The sequence below is a fragment of the Corvus moneduloides genome, chromosome 21, assembly GCF_009650955.1.
Source record: "Corvus moneduloides isolate bCorMon1 chromosome 21, bCorMon1.pri, whole genome shotgun sequence".
Classification (NCBI taxonomy): Eukaryota; Metazoa; Chordata; class Aves; order Passeriformes; family Corvidae; genus Corvus; species Corvus moneduloides.
Window position 1 is genome coordinate 7746661 of NC_045496.1, and position 22794 is coordinate 7769454.

Sequence of the window (22794 nt, forward strand, 5' to 3'; positions counted from 1 at the left end):
GAAAATACATTTGCTTGTGGTTTTAAAGGCTTGGAGTGAAGCTGATTATCTCCAGACAGGTGTTTAAATGCAGCACAGAGTGCTGGAGCATCAGTGGTCTGAAGAGCAGGGAAAGAGATGGAAAACAAAAGCCCTGTCCCTCTCTTTAAATGCTTTTCCAGCAGTCTCCCTTTAAACCTGACAGCAAACTGGTCGTGAGCAATAAAGAGCTGAGCTGGAAATCCAATTTCTGCTCAAGCAGAAGCCCCCTTGTTTTGGTTCAGTTGGTCAGAACCAAACGTCAGGCACTTCTAGAGGTCAGTGATTAGCAGTGATGGAAATGAGAGAGTGCAGGAGGGAAGGGAGTTACAGGAGACTTGGAGCAATTGTCCCTTTCCTTGAGCAGCCAAGCTCAGACTCGTGGAACTGTAAAAGGCTTTTTGCTGTTCCAAGCCCCTGTGCTGCTCTCCTCTGAGTCACGGGGAGAGAAGAAGCCACGTGGACCAATGGGGATGTGAAATCCTAATTCCTCCAGCTCCACTCTGGCTGCAGTTTGGTGAAAGCTGCCATCATACCTGGGATTCAGGCTCTTTGTGAAAAGGGGATAATACTTGTCTCACTCATAAGGGATTTATGATTTAATGTTTGCAAAGCACTTTAAGACTCTGGATTGAAAGGTGATTTATAATGGTGAAATCCAGCGTTGTCTGGTCCATTGTATACTTGATTTCGTCCACTTATCCTGATGGGGGCTTTCTTCCTTGCTTTTTTCCCCCCTTTTTTCTCTTTTTTGCATTCGTGTCATAACTTCAAGCCAAGCAGGGGTTGTGGCAGGCACAATATGCCCAGCAAGAGGAGGATTTTGCCTCCCTTGGAGGTGCTAACTTATGCTGATGATATGAATAAAGATTGGAAAGGAAAAAAAGAGGATTGCGAGGTGAGGGGCACAGGGGATTGGCAAAAAATCTGTGAAATAGGAGTGGGAAGGCTGTTTAGATGATCCATGCATAAGGAAAGGAGAAGATGCTTTATTAATCAGTTTACTTGTTCCTGTTGGTCTCAGTAGTGGGGGTATTTTCCAGCAGATCAGCCACTTCAGATCCTGGTTGGAGCATCCCCTGTGCAGGCTCCAACCTGGGGATGCTCTGGTGGGGCTTGGTGCCCTGCCTGGCAAGGACAGGTTGTGCTGAGCAGGAGGCACATCATCCCTGCCCTGGCACCAGCACCTCCAGCAGCAGCTGGTGTGCTGGTGCTTGCAGGGTGTGCAAGTGCTAACTTGGATCCATTTCCCATCCAGTTTTCAAACTGATGCTTTTTAAATCTCACTTTGCTGATGAAGTCTGGGGGGCAAGCAGGGAGAGGCTGCATTGGCTTCCAAAAATCGAGATGTCCTCCCCTGAATCCTGGGCAGGGCTGTGGTCAGCTCTGCTGGCAGCTGGGTCATCTCAGCCTGCACCAGAATGGGCTGTACAGCTTCTGGGTTCATTGCTGGGCTGTGCCCTCTCCTTGTCATGGACACTCTCCAAGAGGTGCATCCCAAACCCTGGAGGAGGAACCCGCTGCCTTGCGGGGTGTCTGTTGCTGTCTCGGAGCAAAGCGGGGTGCTGGCACCAGGTGTTGGGTGAGGGGGCCGTGGGGGATGCAGTGCAGTCAGAGCAGCAGCGGGGCAGCCCCCAGCTCCAGTGGGATCAGCGGTGCCTCAAGGATGCAGGCTCCAGGGCTGCTCCTTGCTTGGGCAGCGGAGACCTGTTGATGGGGTTGTGGTGGCCTGGGACAGTTCTTGGTCATCTCCATCAGTAGAGGGGGACTCATTTGGACACCTGATATTCCCCGTCTGCACCCAGCAAGAGCAGGCGAGTCTTCTGGGGCAGCCAGGCCTCTCTGGATGACTCTGCGTTGCACAGCTTCACCCCATTCCCTATGAAACTTGGGGATGCTGTCCCACCAGCTGCAGCTGATGGTGATTCAGCCATCCCAACGCTGTCCTGCTCCACGAGGGTTTCACAGGGGGTTGCCAAGCCAACCAGTGTTGACAAGAAGTGATGGTGGTTTCAGCAGGGGAGTACAGCAGGTGTGGTGAGTGATTCCAGGGAGGAGAAGTTCCCAGGGAGAGGGTCTGTACAGGGCTTTGAGCAGGTTTTCTCCCTCCTCTAGCAAAATGAAGCCCCGTGCCCAGCAAGCTGTGATGGGAGTCATGGGGTGTGCAGACTCCTGCTGAGCTGCCATCCCTGTTTCCAATGCCTTCCTTCCCCGTGCTGGGGCTCTCCCACCTCTGCTGAGAAAGCCCTGGGTGCAGCTTTACCTTTTGGCCACCCACCTGCCCCTCTGTGTGCCTTGCAGGTTCCATGAAGAGCCCCGTGAACAAGACAGCGCTGACCCTGATCGCAGTCAGCTCCTGCATCCTGGCTGTGGTCTGCGGCTCCCAGCTGTCCTGCCCTCTGACCGTCAAGGTGACGCTCCACGTCCCCGAGCACTTCATTGCTGATGGTAAGAGCCTCCTGCTGCCCCTCCGGGTGTGTTTGGGACATCCCTCTCTTTGGGAATGCTCCAGCTGTGTTTGACTGCGGGGATCTCCCTTTCCAGAAGCACAGCTGCGAGCCTGAGGCCAAAATCTCAATCATGTCAATTAATATTATCGTTGTTGTCATTGGTGCTAATTGTGTCTGATGGATATTTCTGTTCTCCTCCAAGCTCGTCAAGGAGCCCTGGGAGCTGCACAGACAGGCCTCCTGCTGTCCTGCAGCAGCAGAGCTGCTCATCCCAGCCCTTGCAGCAGCACAGAGGGAAATTGCTGGGGTTTGAGCAAAGGCAGAGATGCTTTGAAAAATTAGATGAGTGCTGCTGTCACTATTTATTGCTTTCTCCAACTGGGCTCCTTGCATTTGTTGTGTTTCACTGACCTTTTCTTTATAATGTGCAGTGAGCGTCGAGTGCAAGTTTTCAGTAACATGAGGGCAAATTTCATTTTCTTCCAGCAGACAGGACCCATTACTCAGTCAGTTCCAATTCCTCAGCTCCTGTGCTCGTCTCACTGCTTGGGGCACGCAGAGGGGCACTTCCTCTCTGCCAGAAACATGCTGCATGCAGCCAGTGCATCACCAGCTGCTGGGGTGTCCTGGTGCAGCCAACTCTGGGGCAGCCCCTGCTTTGGGAGCTTTGGAGTGAAGGGCAGCTCTTGGGGGATTAATATTTTGGGGAGGGGGAGATGGTTAAAGAGACACAGCGGGATGAGAGCTGCAGGAGGTGGTGGAGAGGGGCTGAAATCATCACCCCACGGCAGAGTCACCAGTGTGTTTGAAGAAGGATTAGCCGTGCTAAGAGTGATCTCTGGGTAGCTGGGCTATACCAGGGATCACAGCTTGGCCCTTGTAGGAAAGAGGAGGAGAGCATCTACTTTGTGTTTACACATTGGAGGAACTGAACATCGGTGGAGACATGAAGATAACATCAAGGTGTGGATGCCACATCACTGGAAGTGTTCAAGGCCAGTTTGGATGGAGCTCTGAGCAGCCTGGGCTGGTGGAAGGTGTCCCTGCCCGTGGCAGACAGATGGAACAAGAGGTTGTTTAAGGTCCCTTCCAAGCCAAACCATTCTGTGATTTAAGGATTTGAAACAAGGGACTTGTCTACACCTTGACCTGTTTCTAAAAGGCTTTAATGATTGTCCAAGCCACACATGAATGTTTGAAATCTTCACAGATCATTCCAAGTAGCTGGAGAACAGAAACTCTTGCATTTGGGGCATGAGGTTGCTCCAGTGCTAACTCGTGTCCAATGGGGATGGGAACTGGCCAGTTCAGCACTTGGGCTGGGAGTTCACACTGGTTCTGGTACTTGCTGAAGGTCAGCCAGGAAGGCAGTGATGGAGACAGGACCTCGGCATCCTGCTCCCAGCTTGTGGTTCTGGCCCAGGGAAGACAGTGTATCCTGAATGAGAAAATAAACAAAATGGAATGAGACTCCATAGAATGAAAGTGAAAAGCTGAGCCTGTGCTTGCCACCAAGAAAGGGGTGGCAATGCAAATTATGCAAATGCAGAGAACACTCGAATGAAAATGACAATGAAATGCCAATAAAACAGATTAATATCCTTGAAACTGGGGGAAATGGGATGATCTCCAGTCCCGACTTAATGACTTTTCTGAAGAGAAAGTGGCAAGAGGACTGGTAACAACGGTTTGGAGAAGAATTAAAATGAGCTTTGTAATGAAACTGTAAAATATAATTACAAACTGTGAAAACTTTTTTAATATTTTTTATGAGAAACAGTCAAATTCTTTCCATAGAAGCAGCCAAGACATTTTGCAGTGGCTATCACTTTCCCTGAAATCTCATCATTTTATGCGATGACAGCCCCTTGCCTGGGAAGAGAAAAAGCTCTTAAAGTTGTCCCTTCTTTCTGAATAACAACAAATCCCAAGGCACCACCCAACAGGCAGCAAAATATTACAAAGCTTTTAAAGACATCGCAGAGCTGAGCTGGGTTGGGAAATTTCAGTGATACCCAGGAAAAATGTGGCTGGATGTGTTCGCCAGGGCTCGGCACCTGGAGTTTGATGCTGATGGAGAAGAGAGGCCCTGCTTCCCCCTGGAGATCTCCTGTGGGGGATTAAATCGGCTTTCTACAGGGTGCTGAAGAGGGTTGGCATGAGCATCCCTGTGGCATCGAGGTGACAACAGAGAGGATGTGTTTGGCCTGGCAGAGTCTGGGAGCTTTGATCAGTCTTGAAGCAGCTTCTGGTGTGGCACCCGCCGGTGGCACCGTGTCTGGCGAGTGTCGCCGTGCGCTGAAATCGTCTGGTTCCTGAAGCTGTTCCCTTTGGTGTTGCGCAGGAGGATAAGGCAGGCTCTGCGAGAAGGCAGGGACGGTGCATTCACGGGAGATGTTCCCATGCGAGGGAGCGGTGCCCTCTCGTTCCCTTTTGAAATGTGGGATTTCAATAGGCGTCAGGAGCCAAGGAGAATCTGAAAGCGGAGCTGCTACCGGCACCTCTGCAGGAGAAGCCAAACAAAGGCAGAGGCTGAAAGAAATCCCTCTCCTAGACGATGAGAACTCAGCTTTGAAGGAAACTTTAAATAGATGCCAGCCAGTTCTGGCGTGCCAGCAGCCAGAGCCAAGAAAAGAAAGAGGGGGGGAACCTCCCCAAATATCTCCAGCCTTGGAGAAGAGCAGCTTTCCCTGCTGCAGCAAGAATGGCGTTAGAGAAAGCAGCTCCAGAGCCTGCTGGAGTGGCAGGGTGGGAAAGGGGAGGGGAAGGACTGGGACCAGAAGCCAACTGGCAGCCAGGCTCGGAGGATATATTCCAAGCAGCAGTTCTGTAATAACCAGCCTGTCTCTGTTGCCCTTATTTCTCCCTCGGTTTGTTTTCTTCCTTTTGTTCATTTGATGGGGTCCCCCTGCCTCACTCCCCGCTGAGCAGTTATTGCCTGGTTTGTACAGCTGCTGTGCCTTCACTTCTTGGAGCAGCTGGATCAAGGAGAGCCTGGCAGGAGCTGCCGTGGTTGGCGGGGAGGGCTAGGACCTCCTGCTTCCCAGAAATGGGTTGGTGCCTCTAAATCCTCCCTTCGAATGCAGTGGTTGGAGCATCCTGTCCTCCCTTCTGCTGCTCCAGGGCTTTGTGTTTCGAGGCAGCCCCTGCCCGTGCTGAGCAGAAGGAATTGTTCTGATTTCAGAGGTGGCTCAGATTTATGGAAAGAACCGTAGTGGCTTTTATGAGGATATGGAAATGTAAGGCATTATTTAGAGGACCCTTTAGCCGTGTCAAAGGGGGGAAGGAAGGAAAGAGAACCCCTCCATCTGAGTAATAAAACCTCTCATGAATATGTGAGCCACTCAGCTCTACATTCAATAGTTGTTTTTTGGTTTTGTTTCTTTTTCTTGTAAGTAGTAATTCAAAAAGTAGAGCTGGAGCAATGGGAATGGCTTACAGGGAAGGCAGGGCTGGAGAAAGATACTCCGGAGGGCTCAGCCTGGAGTACCTCCTTGCTGCACAACAGTATGAAATATAGTATCAATTAAAGCTTCCCATTTTTACAGCCTGTGAGAGGTTATATATGGTGTGGGTGGATGTTTGTACTTTAGTGGGAGAGGTGGGTGAGATCTTCCAGCAGTGCAGAGGGAAGCAAGAGCTGCATTTAGTGAGGGGCTTGTAGGGCTTTGTTTTATAAGTGGAAATAAACCAAAGGGCATAAAGCAGGTTTCTGTCAAATCTCTGGGTATTTACAGCCTTCTTCCCTCCTCTTCTGAGGTGTGTGCCTGGGGAGATGTGGTGATCCCTCTGCACCTCGCTGGGCTGTGGGATGGGTGTGCAGAGCGGTGCACAGAGCTTGGTGTGGGCAGGCAGGGTCTCACCATGGGCTTGGAGCTCAGTGTGGGCAGGGAGGGTCCTGATTGTGGGGTCAGAGCTCAGTGTGGGCAGGCAGGGTCCTCACTGTGGGGTTGGAGCTCAGTGTGAGCAGGGAGGGTCCTCACTGTAGGGTCAGAGCTCAGTGTGGGCAGGCAGGGTCCTGACTGTGGGGTCGGAGCTTGGCATGGACAGTGTCCCCACCCTGACGAGCTGCCTGTGTGATGGCTCTGTCCCTGCTGCAAGTGTGGGTGAACTCTCCCAGGATGAACACTGCCCTGAGAGCAAGCCCAGGTTCCCCCTTGCAAAGCCAAGAGACTGTCAGAAGTGGAATTTCCACTCGAGGCCGTGTTTTGGGTTGGAGCATCTGACAAGACGGCAGAGGTGGAGGGAGCTTCTTTTTTGTTTATTCTTTTAATCTCCGTGCATCTGCGCCTGGCTGCCTGAGCGATGCCGTGCTGTCCTTGCCATGCAGCTGATCAGTAATTGTTTCATCTGCAGATTATTTCCTACCTTCCCCCACCACAGTTTCCTCCAAGATGCCGGTGAATTGGATGCTGTGATTAGCAGCCTGTGTTAATTTTCCCTGAAGATTGCTCTGCAGACTGCAATTGTTGGGACTCGCAACAACTTCTCATTTTGGTTTTAATTAAATGTGTTGCTTTAAAATGTTTGTTTTTGACATTTCCTGCTCAATCTTCTGCATCTCTCGGAGGTGACCAGACATTACCTCGTGCCCTCAGGGCACTCAGGATGTGCTGCACACGTGGCCACACAGAGATGAGCCACAGGAGGTGGGGACTGGCTGTGTCCCCATCCCGTTTGGCAGCAAGGAGGAGCTGGAGACACTCTCTGATTTACAGGTGAAGCTCCCCAGGTTTGTACCAGAAGGATGGAGAAAGAGATCTGATCTCAAAGCGATCTCAGGTCAGACTGGATGGAGCTCGGTGTCCCTGCCCACAGGACAGGGGTGGAACAAGATGATCTTTAAGGTCCCTTCCAACCCAAAGCATTCTGTGATTCTGTGATCTTTCCAGGCTTTCAAAAAGATTCTGCCATTGGCGTCTCCCGTGTTCTCTCGCTGTTCCCAGATCCACAAGTCCCCCCTGAAATCAGCAGAAGGAATTGGTTTAAAGTAAGTTTTTTCTTGTCTGTGACCCTCCCAGGGTTTTTGCAGTATGGAGACCTGGGTCAGGGCTTTGACAGAAGCAAGACTTTCCTGTTGCAGACTCGGTGTCACGTCTGGCTGCCCCAGGCCCCGTGCGTTTCATGTAAGGTGGCCGTGTTTGGGGGCAGCTTTACAAATTGCATTTTATTTCACCAGCTCGTAATCACCAGGGTCACCTCCGTGCCTGTGTTACAGCTCACTCCCGCTCCCGTGGCTGCCTGCCTGGCAAGAAAATGTGAGCAAATGGCTGCAGTGTAACCAGACATGAACTCTAAATATTAACATCAATTTATGAACTGTATCAGCGTGGATCAAAGGGATTCCAAGACGGTTTTACGGCGTGAACGCTCATTGCATGAAGAACTAATAAGATTCTGGAGGCTGAAGTACATCATGTTTTTATCGTGGCTTTGACAGGCTTGTGAACCTGCTCAGCGGCTGCCCGGCTCCCCAGCCCCGTGCCTGCCAGAGGCATTCCCAGCTTCTGGGGTAGCTCCATTTGCAAGGGAAGCCAAATACTTCTTCTTCTCCTTTGCAGGATTCACTGGGGCAAAGCCAGCGGGATTGGTGTTGGCGTTTGGATGGTGTCAGCAGTAGCTGCCTCAGAGCCGGGAGCATCCTGAGAGAGGCAGGGGGTGCCCAGCCCCGTGGGGAGGGGGCATCTCCTGGCACCTGCTGAGCTTTACCAACACCCCTTACCCTCTGATTTGGGAGGGATGGCACGGCTTTGGCCTGCTAACCTGCTCTCCCTGCCGTGGATGGAGAGATGCAAACATTGACTTCTGCATTCATACAACAAGCTTATCATAGCTCCTCTGTGCTTTGTGATGTGATTAGATTTAGGCTGGATTTCCCTGAACCCTTTTCTGATATCTGGAGAGCATCACTGCTAAAGAGCCCCGGGCTGCAGCGTGGGAGTTGGGAGATACGGAGCATTAAGGAGAAGCTTTTTTTTTTGCAGGAGTCTCATTTCTGTCTCAGCCACTGCTGGCCCAGATGCCTTCTGAGAACAGAGGTGTGCTCTTACCAACAGCTCCACAACTACGTTGTCTAATGTTGCCATGGGAGATCTCGTTGCAACATGAGCTTGACCACAAGGCAGGGTGAGCAGATTCCTTCTTGCTTAAGTTCAGGAAAAGTTGGCTGAGCCATCGCCTGCCTTCCAAAGTGAAGTATGTGTGTTGTTTGTCAGAAGCTCAGCCCTGGAGAAATCAAGACTGACTGACAAGAAAACCCAAAGAAATGGCAGAATGATCAAGAAAGTGCAATTTAACACTTTAATTGTAACCCTGCTCCTCCTGCAGGAGAGGTGGTTCCAGTGTGAGCTGTAATTACACACAGACTTGTATCGCTAATTGACTTCTGCTTTGCCCGGGTGGGAAAGCTCTGGCAGGATTGGTGGTGTTTCGAGGGGATGGGGGTCTGCAGGTTTGATCCTCATTGGGTTGGGGATGTGAGAGCCCATGGGTGCAGTTCCTATGCTCAAAATACACCCTGGAGTCAAGCCTTGTGAGGTAAAAACTGTGTGTCCTTCAGCTGAGGGAGGACTGAGTGAAAGATGTGTTTATAGGCTTGGGCTGTTTTCAAATCTTTCTATCTTAACTTTCTGTTTAAGCATTTCACCTTGTTCAAAGAGAGAAATAATTGAAAAAAAAAAATGTAAAGAGGGTTGGCTTGGATTTTAACCTGGTGTGATGCTATCCCTGGATTCAAACTAGACTATAGAACTTAGAGTTTGACTTAAAAGTATTTAAATTATTCCCAAATCACCTGGTTTTGTGCTGAGCAGGATGGGGATGGTAAAGCTGAGCACTGTGTTAGTCTGTGGGTGCAGTCCTGCTCTAAGCCCCGTTTCCTTGCTCAGGTCAGTACATGTGTGTCCTGGGCATCCAAAGTCTGTCCGGTTCTTTGGCATTTTCTGGGAGAAATTTCAGAAGCAGAAATTTTCGTGCCCTGGGACTGGGGCAGGAGAGGGAGAGAGTTGATCAAGGGGAAGAGCTGATAGGGGAGGAGTTGTCTCTTTGGGCAATGTTCTTTCAAGTTTAACAAGGGTAAGAAAAAGGTCTCTAAAGAAGTCAAATAGGGCTATTCTTTGTACCTATAGAATGAAGCAAGAGGGATCATCTTTCCTCTAGTGTTTATAAAAAATATCTCTAACAGGATTAGAGCTGTGTGGTAGTATAGGGCTGGATACATTAATAGCAACCTGTAGTATGACCTCCCATTGCTTCCCAACACAAAATGCTAATTTTAGATGAAAAGGAATTTTGTTGGCCAAGAAACACTGAATGGACCAAAGATGACAAAGAGAGCAGAGGGAGGGAGAAATAGATGTTCTTCAAAAAAAATTATGTTTTGATCTTTTCTCTTGAAAAGAAGGAGAAAGGAAAAGCCAAACCCTTTTGGCTGCCTTTTGGGTGCTTTGTTCTTTTCCCTTGTTAGATATCTCTTCTGAGCTGTTTTATCCTGTTGTGTTCTTGAAAATGATTTTTGAAATGTCAAAACTTCAAGCCTCTTTTGTCAGGGCTTAAGCAATTGCACTGAACTTTGAAGGAGACCCCAGCATGAGAGACATGAACTTCTGACGCTGCCTTAACTCATCCAGCTTTGATCAGTGCTGGGGAAGGAGCGGGGGAGCAGAAAACACACGCACAGAGAAAAACAAACAAATCAATCCCCTGAGGGGCTGCTGGACCTCATGGAGCTGGGAGAGAGTTGTAGCTGTGTCCTGGTGTTCTCCATGCTGCTCCATGGCATTGGCTGGCTCGTAAAGCCAGCAGCATTTGAGGGATATGTCCTGCTACGGGGTTCTGGGAGGTGGTGCTGGGTGGATTTGTTGCTGTATTCTCATGTTTGGTTGATGGTTGCTTTACCCTGAGACCTAAATGGCTCTGTTCAAGGGGAATTTCAGCAAACTTCTGAGTGGGAAGCTCCAAATTTGTATCTAGGAGGACACCTGGGAGGTTGGCAGCAGAGGAGAGCAGGATGGACAGTCCCTCCAGGTGTCTTCAGAGTGTCTGTGCTGGGACTGCTCTGGGGACTGTGGGCAGCAGCTGAAGGTGTGCTCCAAACTGGGCGTGGGGGTGATTTAGTAGGGTCTGAGGTCCTCGAGGAAGGTTTTAGGAGGGTGGTTTGTAGTGGGTTCTACCCCCCTCAAGTCCCCCATCACTCCCCTTCCCTCTATCCAGAGACTGTGTGTTGGGGAAAACACACCCAGTTGTTGTTCCCAACAAGCTGAAGGTGTTTGAAACAGCTCTTGCTTAGAAGATGTTTGTTGTCGGTAGTTTCTAAAAGGATTTGTTCCTCAACCTGCCCTTTCTGAACTTTTCAAGGTGGTTTTGATATGTACATGATGGTGACTTTTGAAAACTGTTTTCTACACGTGGATTCTTGGAAAGTGAAGAGAAAAATTTTGTGAAAAGGCTTTGAAATCATCACGATTTTAGCTTTCAAAATATTTGTAGCATGCCTTTTCCTGTTTATTTCCCAGGCAAGCTATAAAGGGATCGAGATTGGGGCGTTTGTTTGTTTATGTTTTCAGTGGGAGTGAAGGTGATGAGGGCGTCTGTGAACATCTCTCAAAATCTTGCCACGCACTCAGCTTTTTCCTTGCTGGAAGTTGTCCCCTCCTCCTCTGGGGAAGGGAAGGGAAGGGAAGGGAAGGGAAGGGAGGGGAAGACCTTTAATTTCCCAAGGTGTGGGTTTGTTTCAGACTGAGGTAGAAAAGCCTCTATTTTACACTGAGCCTGAATTCAGGACTCTTGGATTCAAATGTTTCCACTTGTGCTTTTCAAGCAAACAAACACACAAAACCCCTGAAAAACCTGATAATGAGGATGATTTCTCAATCAGGCTTACTAAAATCAAAATAAGTAATTAATCTTCAAAATACCTGGAGCTGGGGAAGGGGCTGGAGCACAAGTCTGATGAGGAGCAGCTGAGGGAGCTGGAGAAAAGGGGGCTCAGGGGGAACCGTCTCACTCTCTACAACTCCCTGACAGGAGGGTGGAACCAGCTGGGGTTTGGCCTCTCCTCTCAAGTAACAAGCAATAGGAGAGGAGGAAATGGCCTCAAGTTCCACCAGGGGAGGTTTTGGTTGGATATAAAGAAAAGTTTCTTCGCAGAAAGGATTGTCCAGCCCTGGCACAGCGTCCCAGGGCAGTGATGGAGTCCCCATCGCTGGAGGGATTTAAAAGGCACTTGTGGATGTGGCACTTGGGGACATGGTCTGGTTGCCTTGGCAGTGCTGGGGGAACGGTTGGATTTGATGATCTGAGAGGTCTTTTCCAACCTAAATAATTCTGTGGTGGGGAGCTCCAGAAGTCACCCCTCCATCACCCACCTGACCACAGGCTCTTCCCCTCTGTGCAGCAGCTCCTGGGCCAAGATGCTCTGCCAGCTCCAGCCACCTTCACCTTTCTGAATGCTAATGATGCGTCTGGTTCGTGTCGGGTTTGCTGCTGTTACTTGCAGGCTGTAGTTTAACCAGAAGTGGGGTTCATTAAGGAGGGATTTAATCAAGAGCTGCTGGTTTCGCTCTTCTGTCCTTGGGTGCAGAGGGAATTGTCTGTAGCCGAGTCTCAAAACAACTTTACGTGCTTCCCAAGCCTTGCTCTTTATTAGGGAGCTGCGGAAACCTGGAGGAAAACAAAATTGACAGGTTACTACAGAGACACCTACATGTAAATAGTAAACACTCCCAAAGGGTTCACGATGCATTTCTGCTTGGTAAAAAGAAACCAGCAATTGTTGTTATTGGTGTGTAAGGCTATCTTTAAAAATTCATTGAGAAGAATAATTAGAGATAAAACCACGTGGCTCTAAGAAACTTCTTTGTGCTCAGTGTTTCTCTGCTTTCCAGTGGTGCTGGGGGGCTTTACGCAGTGATTTACTGCTGCCTCGTGTCTGATTGAGATGTATCCTGCAGCCTTGGCAGGGCAGCTCCTGCCTTGCTGTTTCTCCAGAGCTGCTGGATCCTGATGTCTAATTCTCATTTGCTTGAGCAGTCAGTAGCTTGGCAGCCTCCATTGGCTTTGAGTGTAGAGATGCGCCTGTGAATATGTTTATGGTATGTAAACACTCTGCGACAAAGACTTGTGTTTATGGGAAATTCGGGCTAGGATTTGGATGGTGCTGAGATCTTGGGATGCCTGAAAATGAGGTCACTCACTGGGATGCTTGACTTGAGGCTCTGCTTGTTTTATCCTTTGCATGGATAATGTGGTGCAGGATGAGGGTGAGAAGGGCTCCCTCTTGCTAAGCATCAGGGATCCACTTCAAAAGGAGATCCAGAGTTTGTATTCAAGCAGGTTCATGTGGGGTGGCTGCTGCTGCAGGTTTATTGGCTTGCTTTTTTTGTCTCTTGGCTTTCATCAAAGTAGTTGGTGCTTAAAACAATGATGTCCTAGTCCTTTACTAAGGGTCATAAGCCTCAGAGTTTCATGATGATAGGCCCTGGATCTATAGATTTGCTATCCCTGGGTAATCTCTGAGAAGGATTTCAATCTTCAGACAGTGGTTGCAAATTTTGTCCCCGTTGCAACTCCTCAGACTTAGTGGAAAGGTGGCTGTGGGTTCCTGGACTACCTGGCAGTTCCCCTTGCTCACTCCTCCTTGCAGGTTTCTTCTCCCCTCTTTCTGAGGCTTTTACCCTGGTAAGTTTTGCAAAACACCACTTAATGGCAGAGGTTTTTTGGCTCCCCTCTGATCTGTGCAGCACTGTTATGGAGGCAGTCTTATAATCAATGTAATTGAAGATCAGAGTTAATGAGGACTTCTGTGCCTACAAAATCCCCCAAGCAATGCTGGGCCTCAGATGTTAGATAAGGAAATGATTGGGCTGAACTGAAAATCTATTTGGCTAATTAGATGATGCATATTCCCAGATGCCAGTGGGGAAAAATACATTTTGCAAAATAAAGAAGCGTAAGATTTTGTAAGAAAATATTTTTGGCAGGAATTCACTTCTAACTCAGAGGAGGGAGAGAGTGGGGGAGTGTCTGGTACAAGACAACTCATACAAGAAGTTGTGTGTTAGGCCAGTTCACTCAGCTTCAGCTAAAGGGGTGAAGTGGGAACGGCCTCTGCTGCCACTGCCCATCCGTGCCCTGAGCTCCTGGTGCCTCCTGGACAACACCTCCACGAGCTGGGGCAGTGATGCTCTGATTACAGATCAGAATAATTACAGTGGTCCACGTTTCTATAGAGACCTGGGAATCCAACCCCAGTAATGTAAGGGCAGGGAAGTGTCTGGGCAGAGGAGCAGGTGGACCATTTGCTGGAGCAGGTTCCTCTGGAGAGGAAAGGTCAAATGAAGTTCTTTGGGACCAGCTGTCAGTGAACTCGTTATTATTTTGCAGATATTGTCATCACAGCAGCTCCTGAAGAATGCAGTGCTCTGATGTTGGGCCAAAATGCACGTTTGGTGTTTTTCTTTTAGATTTCCACACTTACCTAACCCGCTTTTTTCCCACTTCCCCCAGGCAGCAGCTTCGTTGTGAGTGAGGGGAGCTACTTGGACATCTCTGACTGGCTTAACCCAGCCAAGCTGTCCCTGTACTACCAGATCAATGCCACGTCCCCCTGGGTGAGAGACCTCTGTGGACAGAGGACCACCGACGCCTGTGAGCAGCTGTGTGACCAAGACACAGGTAAGGGAGGCCAGGGGAGAGTGCAGACCCTGGAAAGGTCAGAGATGTGGGGGAGAAGGTTTGTCAGTGGATATTTTGATGCCCTCTTGGCTCATCTCTGCTCTAGCCTGGTGGCAGGCACGGGGGACTGAGAGGTACTGGCAGGGTCACACAGTGGTGACTCCCATCAGAGACTGTAAAGAAGATGGGCACAAGATGGGGATTTGAAATGGTGGACCTACCAGTTCTTTGGTGTGGCAGCTGCAGGCACATGGAGTTTATCTGCTTCTAAGCTGAGTTGTTTTGCTGTCCAGTATGGAAAACCTACTCGTGAGTTTACCCCATCTCCACCCCTTTTCTGTTCTGGCCATTCCACTGCAGAGCACCACGATTCCCATTAGTGCTCCTGCCTGGTGGTTATCTACGTTGGATCTGTCCCCCAGCCCTTCCTGGTGGAGTTGTGAACTCTGCCATCCTTCCTCATCTCTAAATGAGCCTTCTGCTGAACGTGTTCTGCTTGTGTGCAGCAACTGCCCTTGTGGAGCAGCAGCCAGCCCTGCTGGGACTCAGGTGTGGGGCTGGGCAAAGGAGAAGTGTCACCTTCCCTTCTGTCTTTCCTGGATGACACATGGAAGTCCTGGAGTCTGTTGTGAGGCAAGAACAGAGAACACAGGAAACAGGGTGAGAGGACCTGCCATAGGAAGGTGGCCTGGGGACTGTGCTGGGTTTTTGTGCTAGGGTGTGCTGTGGCTCACAGTTGCTCACCAGCCTTGGTGCCTTCTTGATGTTGTGGAGACAAGTGTCCCTGGTGGTCCTGGCTTGCTGAGCTTCCGAAGAGCACCCAAACCCCGTCTCCTCACAGAGCGGTGCCATCCCAGTTTAGTCCGGGCTCTCCATGTGGGAGCTGCTTTCCCCTCAGCAATGAGCTTCCTCACCTCCTGTGTGTATGAGATTCCTGGCTGCAGGTGAGGGTGTTGGTGTCTGGTTCTGCCAGAGGGTTTAAAGGATGGCTCACTGTGGAGAAGGCTTTCCCTAAGCCTCCCGAAGCCCCCGGCTGTCGTTAATACATGGATTAGAATAAGAAATCCTTCAGAGTCATGAACGCCTCATGGGGTGGTGGGGGTGACCCTGTTCTCATCCCTCCCTGCTCAGCTGAGATGCAAATACTGAACTTGGTCTTACAAACTCATTTTCCTGGTCAAGACAGGTCTTTTCTGCTTAGTATTCCTGTTCCTCAAGGCTTGTCTGCCTCAAGGCTGTCTGGAGGCACGGGCAGGCACGGCTGCAGCAGAACGGTGACGCTGGATGAATTCCCTGTGTAGACAGCCCTGGGCATCATCTGAAGTCCCAAGGAGGGCTGGGAGGTGATGACAGACATCTGACAGCCGTGCTGACAGATGGAGATGGTGCAGGAGGAGGCTCTTCTCATCCAGATGTTGCAGAGCAGAAGGATTTTTGTTTCAGGCATTGGCAAAACGCAGCCACCTCAGTGGGAGAGGGAAGATGCATTCAGCTGTCCCCTGGTTCAGAGGAGGAGAGAAACAACTCTGCCTCCAGCAGAAACCGTGGGGAGACCGTATGGAGCCAGATCACGACTTCCCTGTTGGAAGAGCCCTGTGGCTCCCCTGGCCAGCCCCATCCTTGGCTGCTTGGGTCCTGGCGTGGCCTCTGCTGCGAGGAGCGGTGCTGTCCCGTGCCGGCCCAGCTGCCGCTCCCGCTGTGTCCCCAGCTCCCAGAGCAGCTTGTGGCTCTTGCTGAGTGCCCCACGCTTGAGCAGGATGTGTCAGATCTTGTTTGCAGGGAAGGGAGCGATGCTCGTTATCCCAGGAGTTGCTCAGTCCTGGCACTGGGCTGGAGCTGAATCTTGGCAGCTGCTCTGCAGCTCCCAGCCCTGGTGCCCATGGTCCCTGCTGGCCCATGGTGAGGGCAGAGTAGCCTGGATCTCAGCCTTCAGGTCCCTCACCTGAAATGTGTCCATGGGCTTCTTCCCCCTCTCTTCAGCCTGGGAGTGTGCACATGGATAAAACAGAATTTTTGTCCTGTCTGCGCCAGTTATACCTGCATGGATCGAGCAGGACTGGCTGATGGGGCTGCTGATCTCCATAGCCTAAATCTAAGACTCCTTAAGAGGTCCAGGCTTCACAAGAACTGAAATTAAGCCTTTGGAATTACTTTCTTGACCCTCTACCCCAGGACATAACCCTGGGCACCATGTCTGTTCATCACCATTTGCCAGCCTTGAACTGGTGAGAAGTTTCTCCAGCAGGCTGAGGCAGACTGTAACCCCATGATACACTGCATGTACTTTTAGATTTATTTTTATTAATGTCATTCTATTTTTAAGGGTGATTTATTTTTATCACCATGAGGGAGGAAGGCCTGTGGTTTTACTGTGGCACATAAATCCTGTCTGGATTTCAACCTTTTCGGGTCAGGGATTTTATCCTCTGTGAGCATCCCAAGTGATGGGTGCCAGGGATTCCCCTGTTCTCTGCCTTCTCAGGCTGGGCAGAGCATCCATGAGAATGATGGACTGAAGTTTGTCCTCTCTGGAGGCTGAAAGCCTTCAAAGTTGCCCCTGTGAAGAGCAGCAGCGCCAGCACTGAGGTCCTCCAGCACATTTATGGCTAATCTAACTTCAGCCTTACCCTTGGAGCTGCTCTCCATGACAGTGTGGATCCAGCCTTGTCCCAAGCTTCCTTGCTCCAAGGTGTAGACAGACCTCTGTGGGCAGGACCTGTCCTTGGGGCAGTGCCACGGGCTCCTGGCACACCTTTGGACAGAGAGCCCCAGGTCACATGTGCACTCTCTGGTGAGACTCAAGCTCTTACCTTTCCCAGCACTGAACACGTCTGTGGGTTGGAGTTTTGGATGGGATTTGTCTGTACAACATATTGACTTGTGACTCTGGACACCGAGTACTCCTTCAGTGTGAAGAATAATTCCCGGTGAAAACAGAGGCTCTGGAACAGTAGGAAATGCCAAAATCCACTTTGTTTCCTGCCCTTAATTTGCCTTCCCTCGTGTCTCTGTCGTGTGACTCACTCTTTAATTAAATGATTGCTGCCCCCCTGACACATTTGAAACCTGTGTTGCAAAGCCCCAGCTCATCAGAGCGTTTCGGAGGGAGCACTGACATCTGCGTACGAGCAAAATGTCATCTCCCTCATCCCTCCTGCCTTGGAAACGGCCAAGCTGGTTGATCTGACTGCAAATCCAGAGACAAATGGATGCTGCTGAGGGGCTCCTCCCTGCAGAGGTGACACAGTGACCATGCCCAGCTGCCACGTTGGAGGGGACAGGCACCTCTCCAGGGCAGGATGTGCTCCTTGGCTGGAGATGTTCAGCCAAAATGCCCCATCCTCCTGGCAGATGCTGCCTGTGCTGCTTGAGATGAGAACAGGGAGGGTTTGTTGTCTTGTGGGACTGGCTGTCAGCTCTCCTCACTCTCTGTATTTTGAAGAGATGTGGGAGCACTGCTGGTGCCGCCACTCGTGCCACACACTGGGATACCCCTGGGTAAAATCCAGGAGTGCTTGCCGCCTCGCTGGCCTCCCTTACCAGCCTCAGTGAGAGCATCCCATCCAGCAGCATATGCAAATCCTGATTTGTGAGCACAATTACCTGCTTTGTATGCACAAAACTAATTCACTTGCACATTCTGTGGGCATTGCTGAAGAGATCTGCTGGAGAATCAGTCCCTCAGGGCCAAATGCTGGAAGAAACAGCCTCTGATTTTGTGCTGTCAGGCTTGCTGGAGCAGTGGCATAAATGAGATGGATAGCTACCTTGATTAGCAGGTGCAAATGTGTTGAAATTTTTTTTCCCCATCTATAAATCAGGCATTTCTTCATCAAAATTCTCTCATTGCATCCACAATTGGTAGCCCCCCCAAAAAAAAAAATCAGCAGTAAGCACGAGCTTGAAAGAACCAGATGAAATGTAGTAGCAAAGGTTCTTTTCTGGAAATTGGCAGGAGGAGATAAAAAAAAAAAGGTTTCCATCATCATCCAAATGGGCCAGTTTGTCACCAGAGCCACAGATGGTGCTGCTGTCTGGGTAGGACAGGGGTGTGTTGTGGGCACGAGGCAGATGAAAGTCATTTTTCACAGAGCTATTTTTTTAAAGGCAACGTGTTAAGGGGATTTGGAGGTTGCAGAGCCGAGCATGTAAATCAGGAGATGACCAACCCTGGCAGGGGGGCATTTGTGTTTAGGAAAAGAGCCATTCCTTCCTATAGTTCAGTTTAATGCCATGCAGGTTCTGTGCACATCAAGTGATATTTGTTTGTTCTTGTGCACTTCTGCTATTTCACTGCTGGAGGATCCCGGTGCCTTTATTGACTTAGACTTTTATAGGATGAGGCTCTGTCTCTCTAAGGTATGGAGTTTAATAACTTGGTCAAAACCCATGTAATATCCCATTCCTTTTCCTGTGGTGGCACAGCTTGCCTCGTGCACCAAGCAGGGCAGGAGGCAGTTAACTCCCAAGCTAATTTAGCTCCAGGCTGAAGTGTTATACATAAACAGCAATCAAAACTCGTGCCTGCAAGGGGCCGAGTTAAGGTTATCTGTGCTGTCTTTGCACTCTCATTTTCTGCCATTAGAGTGTTTAATCCTGGAGCTGCTAATGTTCTTGTAATGGCATTTCTGTGCTTGTCTAAAGAGCACGGGGAGGAGGGAAGAGGGATGGGTTTTGCTGTACGGACCTGCTCCTGAACCCCTCCCCCTGAACCCATCCAACCAGCACTGCAGGGGCTTCTCACCCCGCCATGGGCAGCTCTGGGGCATTGCCCAGCCTAGAAGGTGACAGCCATGGCACACAGGCCTCCCTTGGGACCTCTCTCTGCTTCCTTGCATCAGCTCGTGTGTTCCTTGGAGGTGCGGTGTAGGAGCTGAGCAAATGATAATGAGAATTAAATCTGTGCAGAGCTTAAACTCAGGCACAATCCTTGGAGGTTAAGCTTGCACTTAAGTGCTGTGATGGATGAGGGTGAGGAGGGTGCCTTGCAGCAGGGGGAGAGGAGGGATAACTGTCAAAGTGACTCCGGGTTTTCCCTCCATGCTCTGTGCCAGGTCGGCAGGGCAGGAGCCACTTTCTTTGTCTTCCTCCTCGAGCACTAAACTGCTTCTAGAAAAGTTGCATTTCTCATCAGGATGAAGCCGAGGCCCAGGTTTGGAAAGTGTCATCCCTTAAGAGCAGGAACAGCAGACACCAGGGGTAGAAGAGGAGCTTTTCAGAGAGCTTTACTGGGAGGCTGGGAATGTGGTGCTGCAGCTTTGTGGCCCAGTGGCACTGAGGATGCTCTGCTGGGGCTGGTGGGTTCCCTGCAGGGTGTGTGTGTGTGTCCAGAGAGGAGTGGATACAAAAACTGTGGCTGAACTCTGTATCCCTTTGGGTGGGAGAGGCAGCCCTGAGACAGGTGTGAGCGTGTTTGTGCAGTGCTCACACAGGTGGAAAGGTGTGTGCTTACAGCCCCACAGCCTCTGGGATCAGGCTGCCACCCCAGCTGTGTGTTTACAGCCCCACAGCCTCTGGGATCAGGCTGCCACCCCAGCTGGGGTCAGGACTTGTCCCCAGGATGTACCTGTGCAGCTGGGGCACAGCCCTGGCACAGCAGGGCATTCCTCCAGGACAAGGGTGAGTGCCAGCGTTGGAGGTGCTGCCATGGAGGAGGGAATCACGGACACCAGCAGTGCCAAGAGAAGGCTGACAAGCAACAGCTCTGCTCCACCACTGCCAAAGCTCCTCCAGCTCCTTAAATAAAAGTGCCAGTGACAGCACAGAGCAGCTTCCCTGGGAGCACAGGGACTCTGGGAGCCTCCACTTCCTGCTGTGCACTGGGTGGGTGGATTAGGGGGATTCTTGCAGCATTAGCAGATCGGCTCTCCCCATAATGAGGCGAACAGGCTTATCCTGGCGTGCTGATGGCTCGTCCTGCAGCTGTGCAGCCCTGCTCTGCTGCTCCCAGGCACTGTCAGGATGGGCAGGGAGGGTGTGGGTGCAGTGTGAGACCCCATTCCTTTTCCAGCAGAAGCAGCAGGACAGCATGGAGAGCATAATGAAGGAATAGTTCAGCAACTTCCAGCTCTTCTTTCAAAAAGAGAGCTAAAGCCTCTACTTGTTTAATAACACGCTGGAAATACAGTGTTGGACCTCCAGAGCTGGGCACCTGCCCTCATTTACACTGAGTGAGCAGTGATCCTTCCTTCCTTTGGCTGTAACAGCTGAAAAATTGCCGTGGATTATCCAGCCTGGTTTGTGGTTTCTGAATCCAAAGGCAGAGGAAGGACCGTGCATGCTGGTGCCATGGGCAGGGCGCAGGGTGGTGGCAGTGGGAGCAGGATTCTTGTCCCGGGGGTGGGTAGATGCTGATTCATTTGTGCTCCTGCAGCAGCTGGAGGCTGTGCAGAGGCGTGTGCGGGACCTGTGGAAATTGCATCCAGCTCCAGGTGCAGTTAGTTGTCAAACTTGGTTACTTTGGTTGACTTTGACTTCAAGCTCAGCTTGAATCCTAACTTAGCTGCAGCAGGATAACTGTGTCTATCTCGGATGCAGTTGCTTTGAACAAAGACACTTCAGTTTGGCCTTTTGATGGTTTGATTTATTTTAGCAGCATGTTGAAAAACACACCCTAAAGAGGGCTTAGAGGTGTGGCAACCCCTGTTCCTCCCCCTCCAGGCACTCTACCACGTGTTTCTCATGCCATGGGGGGCTAGCCAGGCTCAGCATCCTTCCTGGCTCAGCACTGTCTTTGGGAAGGATGGGGACAGACTGAAAATAACAGAGTAGTTCGGGGGGCCAAAGAAGGAAGGTGGATGCTGTTGGGGAGAGGGCAAAAGCTCCTGAGAACCTGTAAGAGCACAGCAGGTTCTGCTGAGATTTTTTGGAAGCCCCACGAGTTGTCTGTTCATGGTTCTTGATAGAGGAATAGCTCCTCAACCATCTGTCCTGAGGCAACAGACTGCAGCTGTCAGCTGATCCCATGATGGGAGCCTTCCTATCCAATTTCCCTAACTCTCCTGAAGGGGTGTAGATCGCCCTGGGAAACCTGTGGAAAGCTGATCCCCACTCTCTCCTGCCCTGGATCTCCTCCCCAGCTGGTGCCACCACTTGCCCTCTCAGTTACTGAAATAAACCTCCCAATAAACCTCCCAATAAAGCCTCAAGCACTGGCTGTAGCTGCTGAAACTCCAGGATTGGAGTCGATAAAATCAATATTTCTGCAGGTTGATAGAGTTCCTCCTTCCGACGCCAAACTGACGGAGCAGTAAACAAGCCAGCAGACAAAATAAACCCTCCTGCACCATGGGAAGGGCCTTCACCACCCGGCACCCCCAGCCATCGATACAGGGGGAGGCATTTGGGCCACGGGATGCCAACCTCTGTTGGTGTTTTTTCCTTACTTGCTCTAATTTCTGTGGCAGGAGCCGAGTGTGAGCCGGTGCCCCAAGACTCCCAGCTCTGCTTCGCAAGCACTTCGAGATGTCTCTCATTTGCAGAGCATATATTTGTTATGTAATAAGCACCAGGAATTAATGATCCACAGCACGGCTGGGGAAACTTGCGTACTAAGCACCCAAGGAAAAAATAACTTTTCTTTTTATAAAATCACTGATGGAGCCATTAGGACCTGTGTTTCCTTGCACCGAGACCGCCCCAGCCCCCAGGCACGGCAGAGCCTGAGCAGGGCCGGGCGCCGCCATCTCTCTCCCAACTCTTTCCCTTTGGAGCAGCAATGTTCCTGCCGCTCCTGTTATGAATCATGAGGTTAGCAGCTTTTGACAGATCATAAATCAGTGCTTCGAAGTCGCTAGGACAAATCCCAGGACATTTAATCTTTAATATTAGACGCGTTTGAGGCAGTGAATATTTCATGAAGGTGCTGTTGCATTTTAGCACATCATTAGCCGTCTCTTTTTTCCCCCCACTCTTTCCTTTTTTTGCTGCCTCTCCCTTCCCAGGCGTCTCTTCCTCAAAAATCTCAGCAGCTGAATCCCCATCTCTCTCCCTCCTGGCAATAAAGCTCTTTACTGTAATCCTTGTGAGGCATTTTAAGAACTTGTTTAGGATCCCGAGGGGCACGCAGGTAGCTGCTAGTCTGCATTGCCACTGTGAGGGGGATACCCACCTCCCCAGCACCCTCCCCAGGTCCCCACCTCACCAGTGTTTACAGCTCAGCTTTGCTGCACCGTCAGGCATGATGGGGAGAGGAGCGGAGGGGAGGGGGGAAACACTGGCGGCAGCTTGTAGCAGAAACTCCACGTGCAAATCCAATTAATCTTTTGATTTTGCTGTTTCTTGCTCTGGGTTATGTATTTCTACCAAACACTGAATCAATTCGGGCCAAGTGTGGTTGGGTTTCTGGTGCGGGAAATGTCTTCTCCCGCTGTCAAAATAGAGGAGTAGGGTGAGGCAGCACCCAGAGAGTGGAGGGGAGCAGGGCTGAGAGCCCCTTCACTGTGGGATGGGGGTACAGCATGGGAACTGTGTGTGGAGGATGGAAGTTGGGGGGTTCTGCATCTTTCAGTGGGAGTTTGGGCTGCAGGAGACTCTGCTCGCTTGTCCTGGTGCCAGATGGCAGAGCAGAGGTGGGAGGGGGATGTGGGATGGGATTGTGGTGTCCACCTCGGGGATTGCACAGGGTGGACACTGCTCTGATCAAGCGAGGTCA

The 22794-nt window shown here is 50.6% G+C and overlaps 1 protein-coding gene across 2 annotated transcripts in view; it reads left to right on the forward strand.

Annotated features, from left to right (window-relative positions):
- Positions 1 to 22794, forward strand: part of ASTN2 (astrotactin 2) — a 277000-nt gene that overhangs the window by 73446 nt on the left and 180760 nt on the right. For both annotated transcript variants that reach the window (XM_032130546.1, XM_032130547.1), the window contains exons 6-7: positions 2320 to 2466; positions 13974 to 14141. In XM_032130546.1, the coding sequence (XP_031986437.1) occupies positions 2320 to 2466; positions 13974 to 14141 (315 nt within the window). The remainder of the gene's footprint in view (positions 1 to 2319; positions 2467 to 13973; positions 14142 to 22794) is intronic.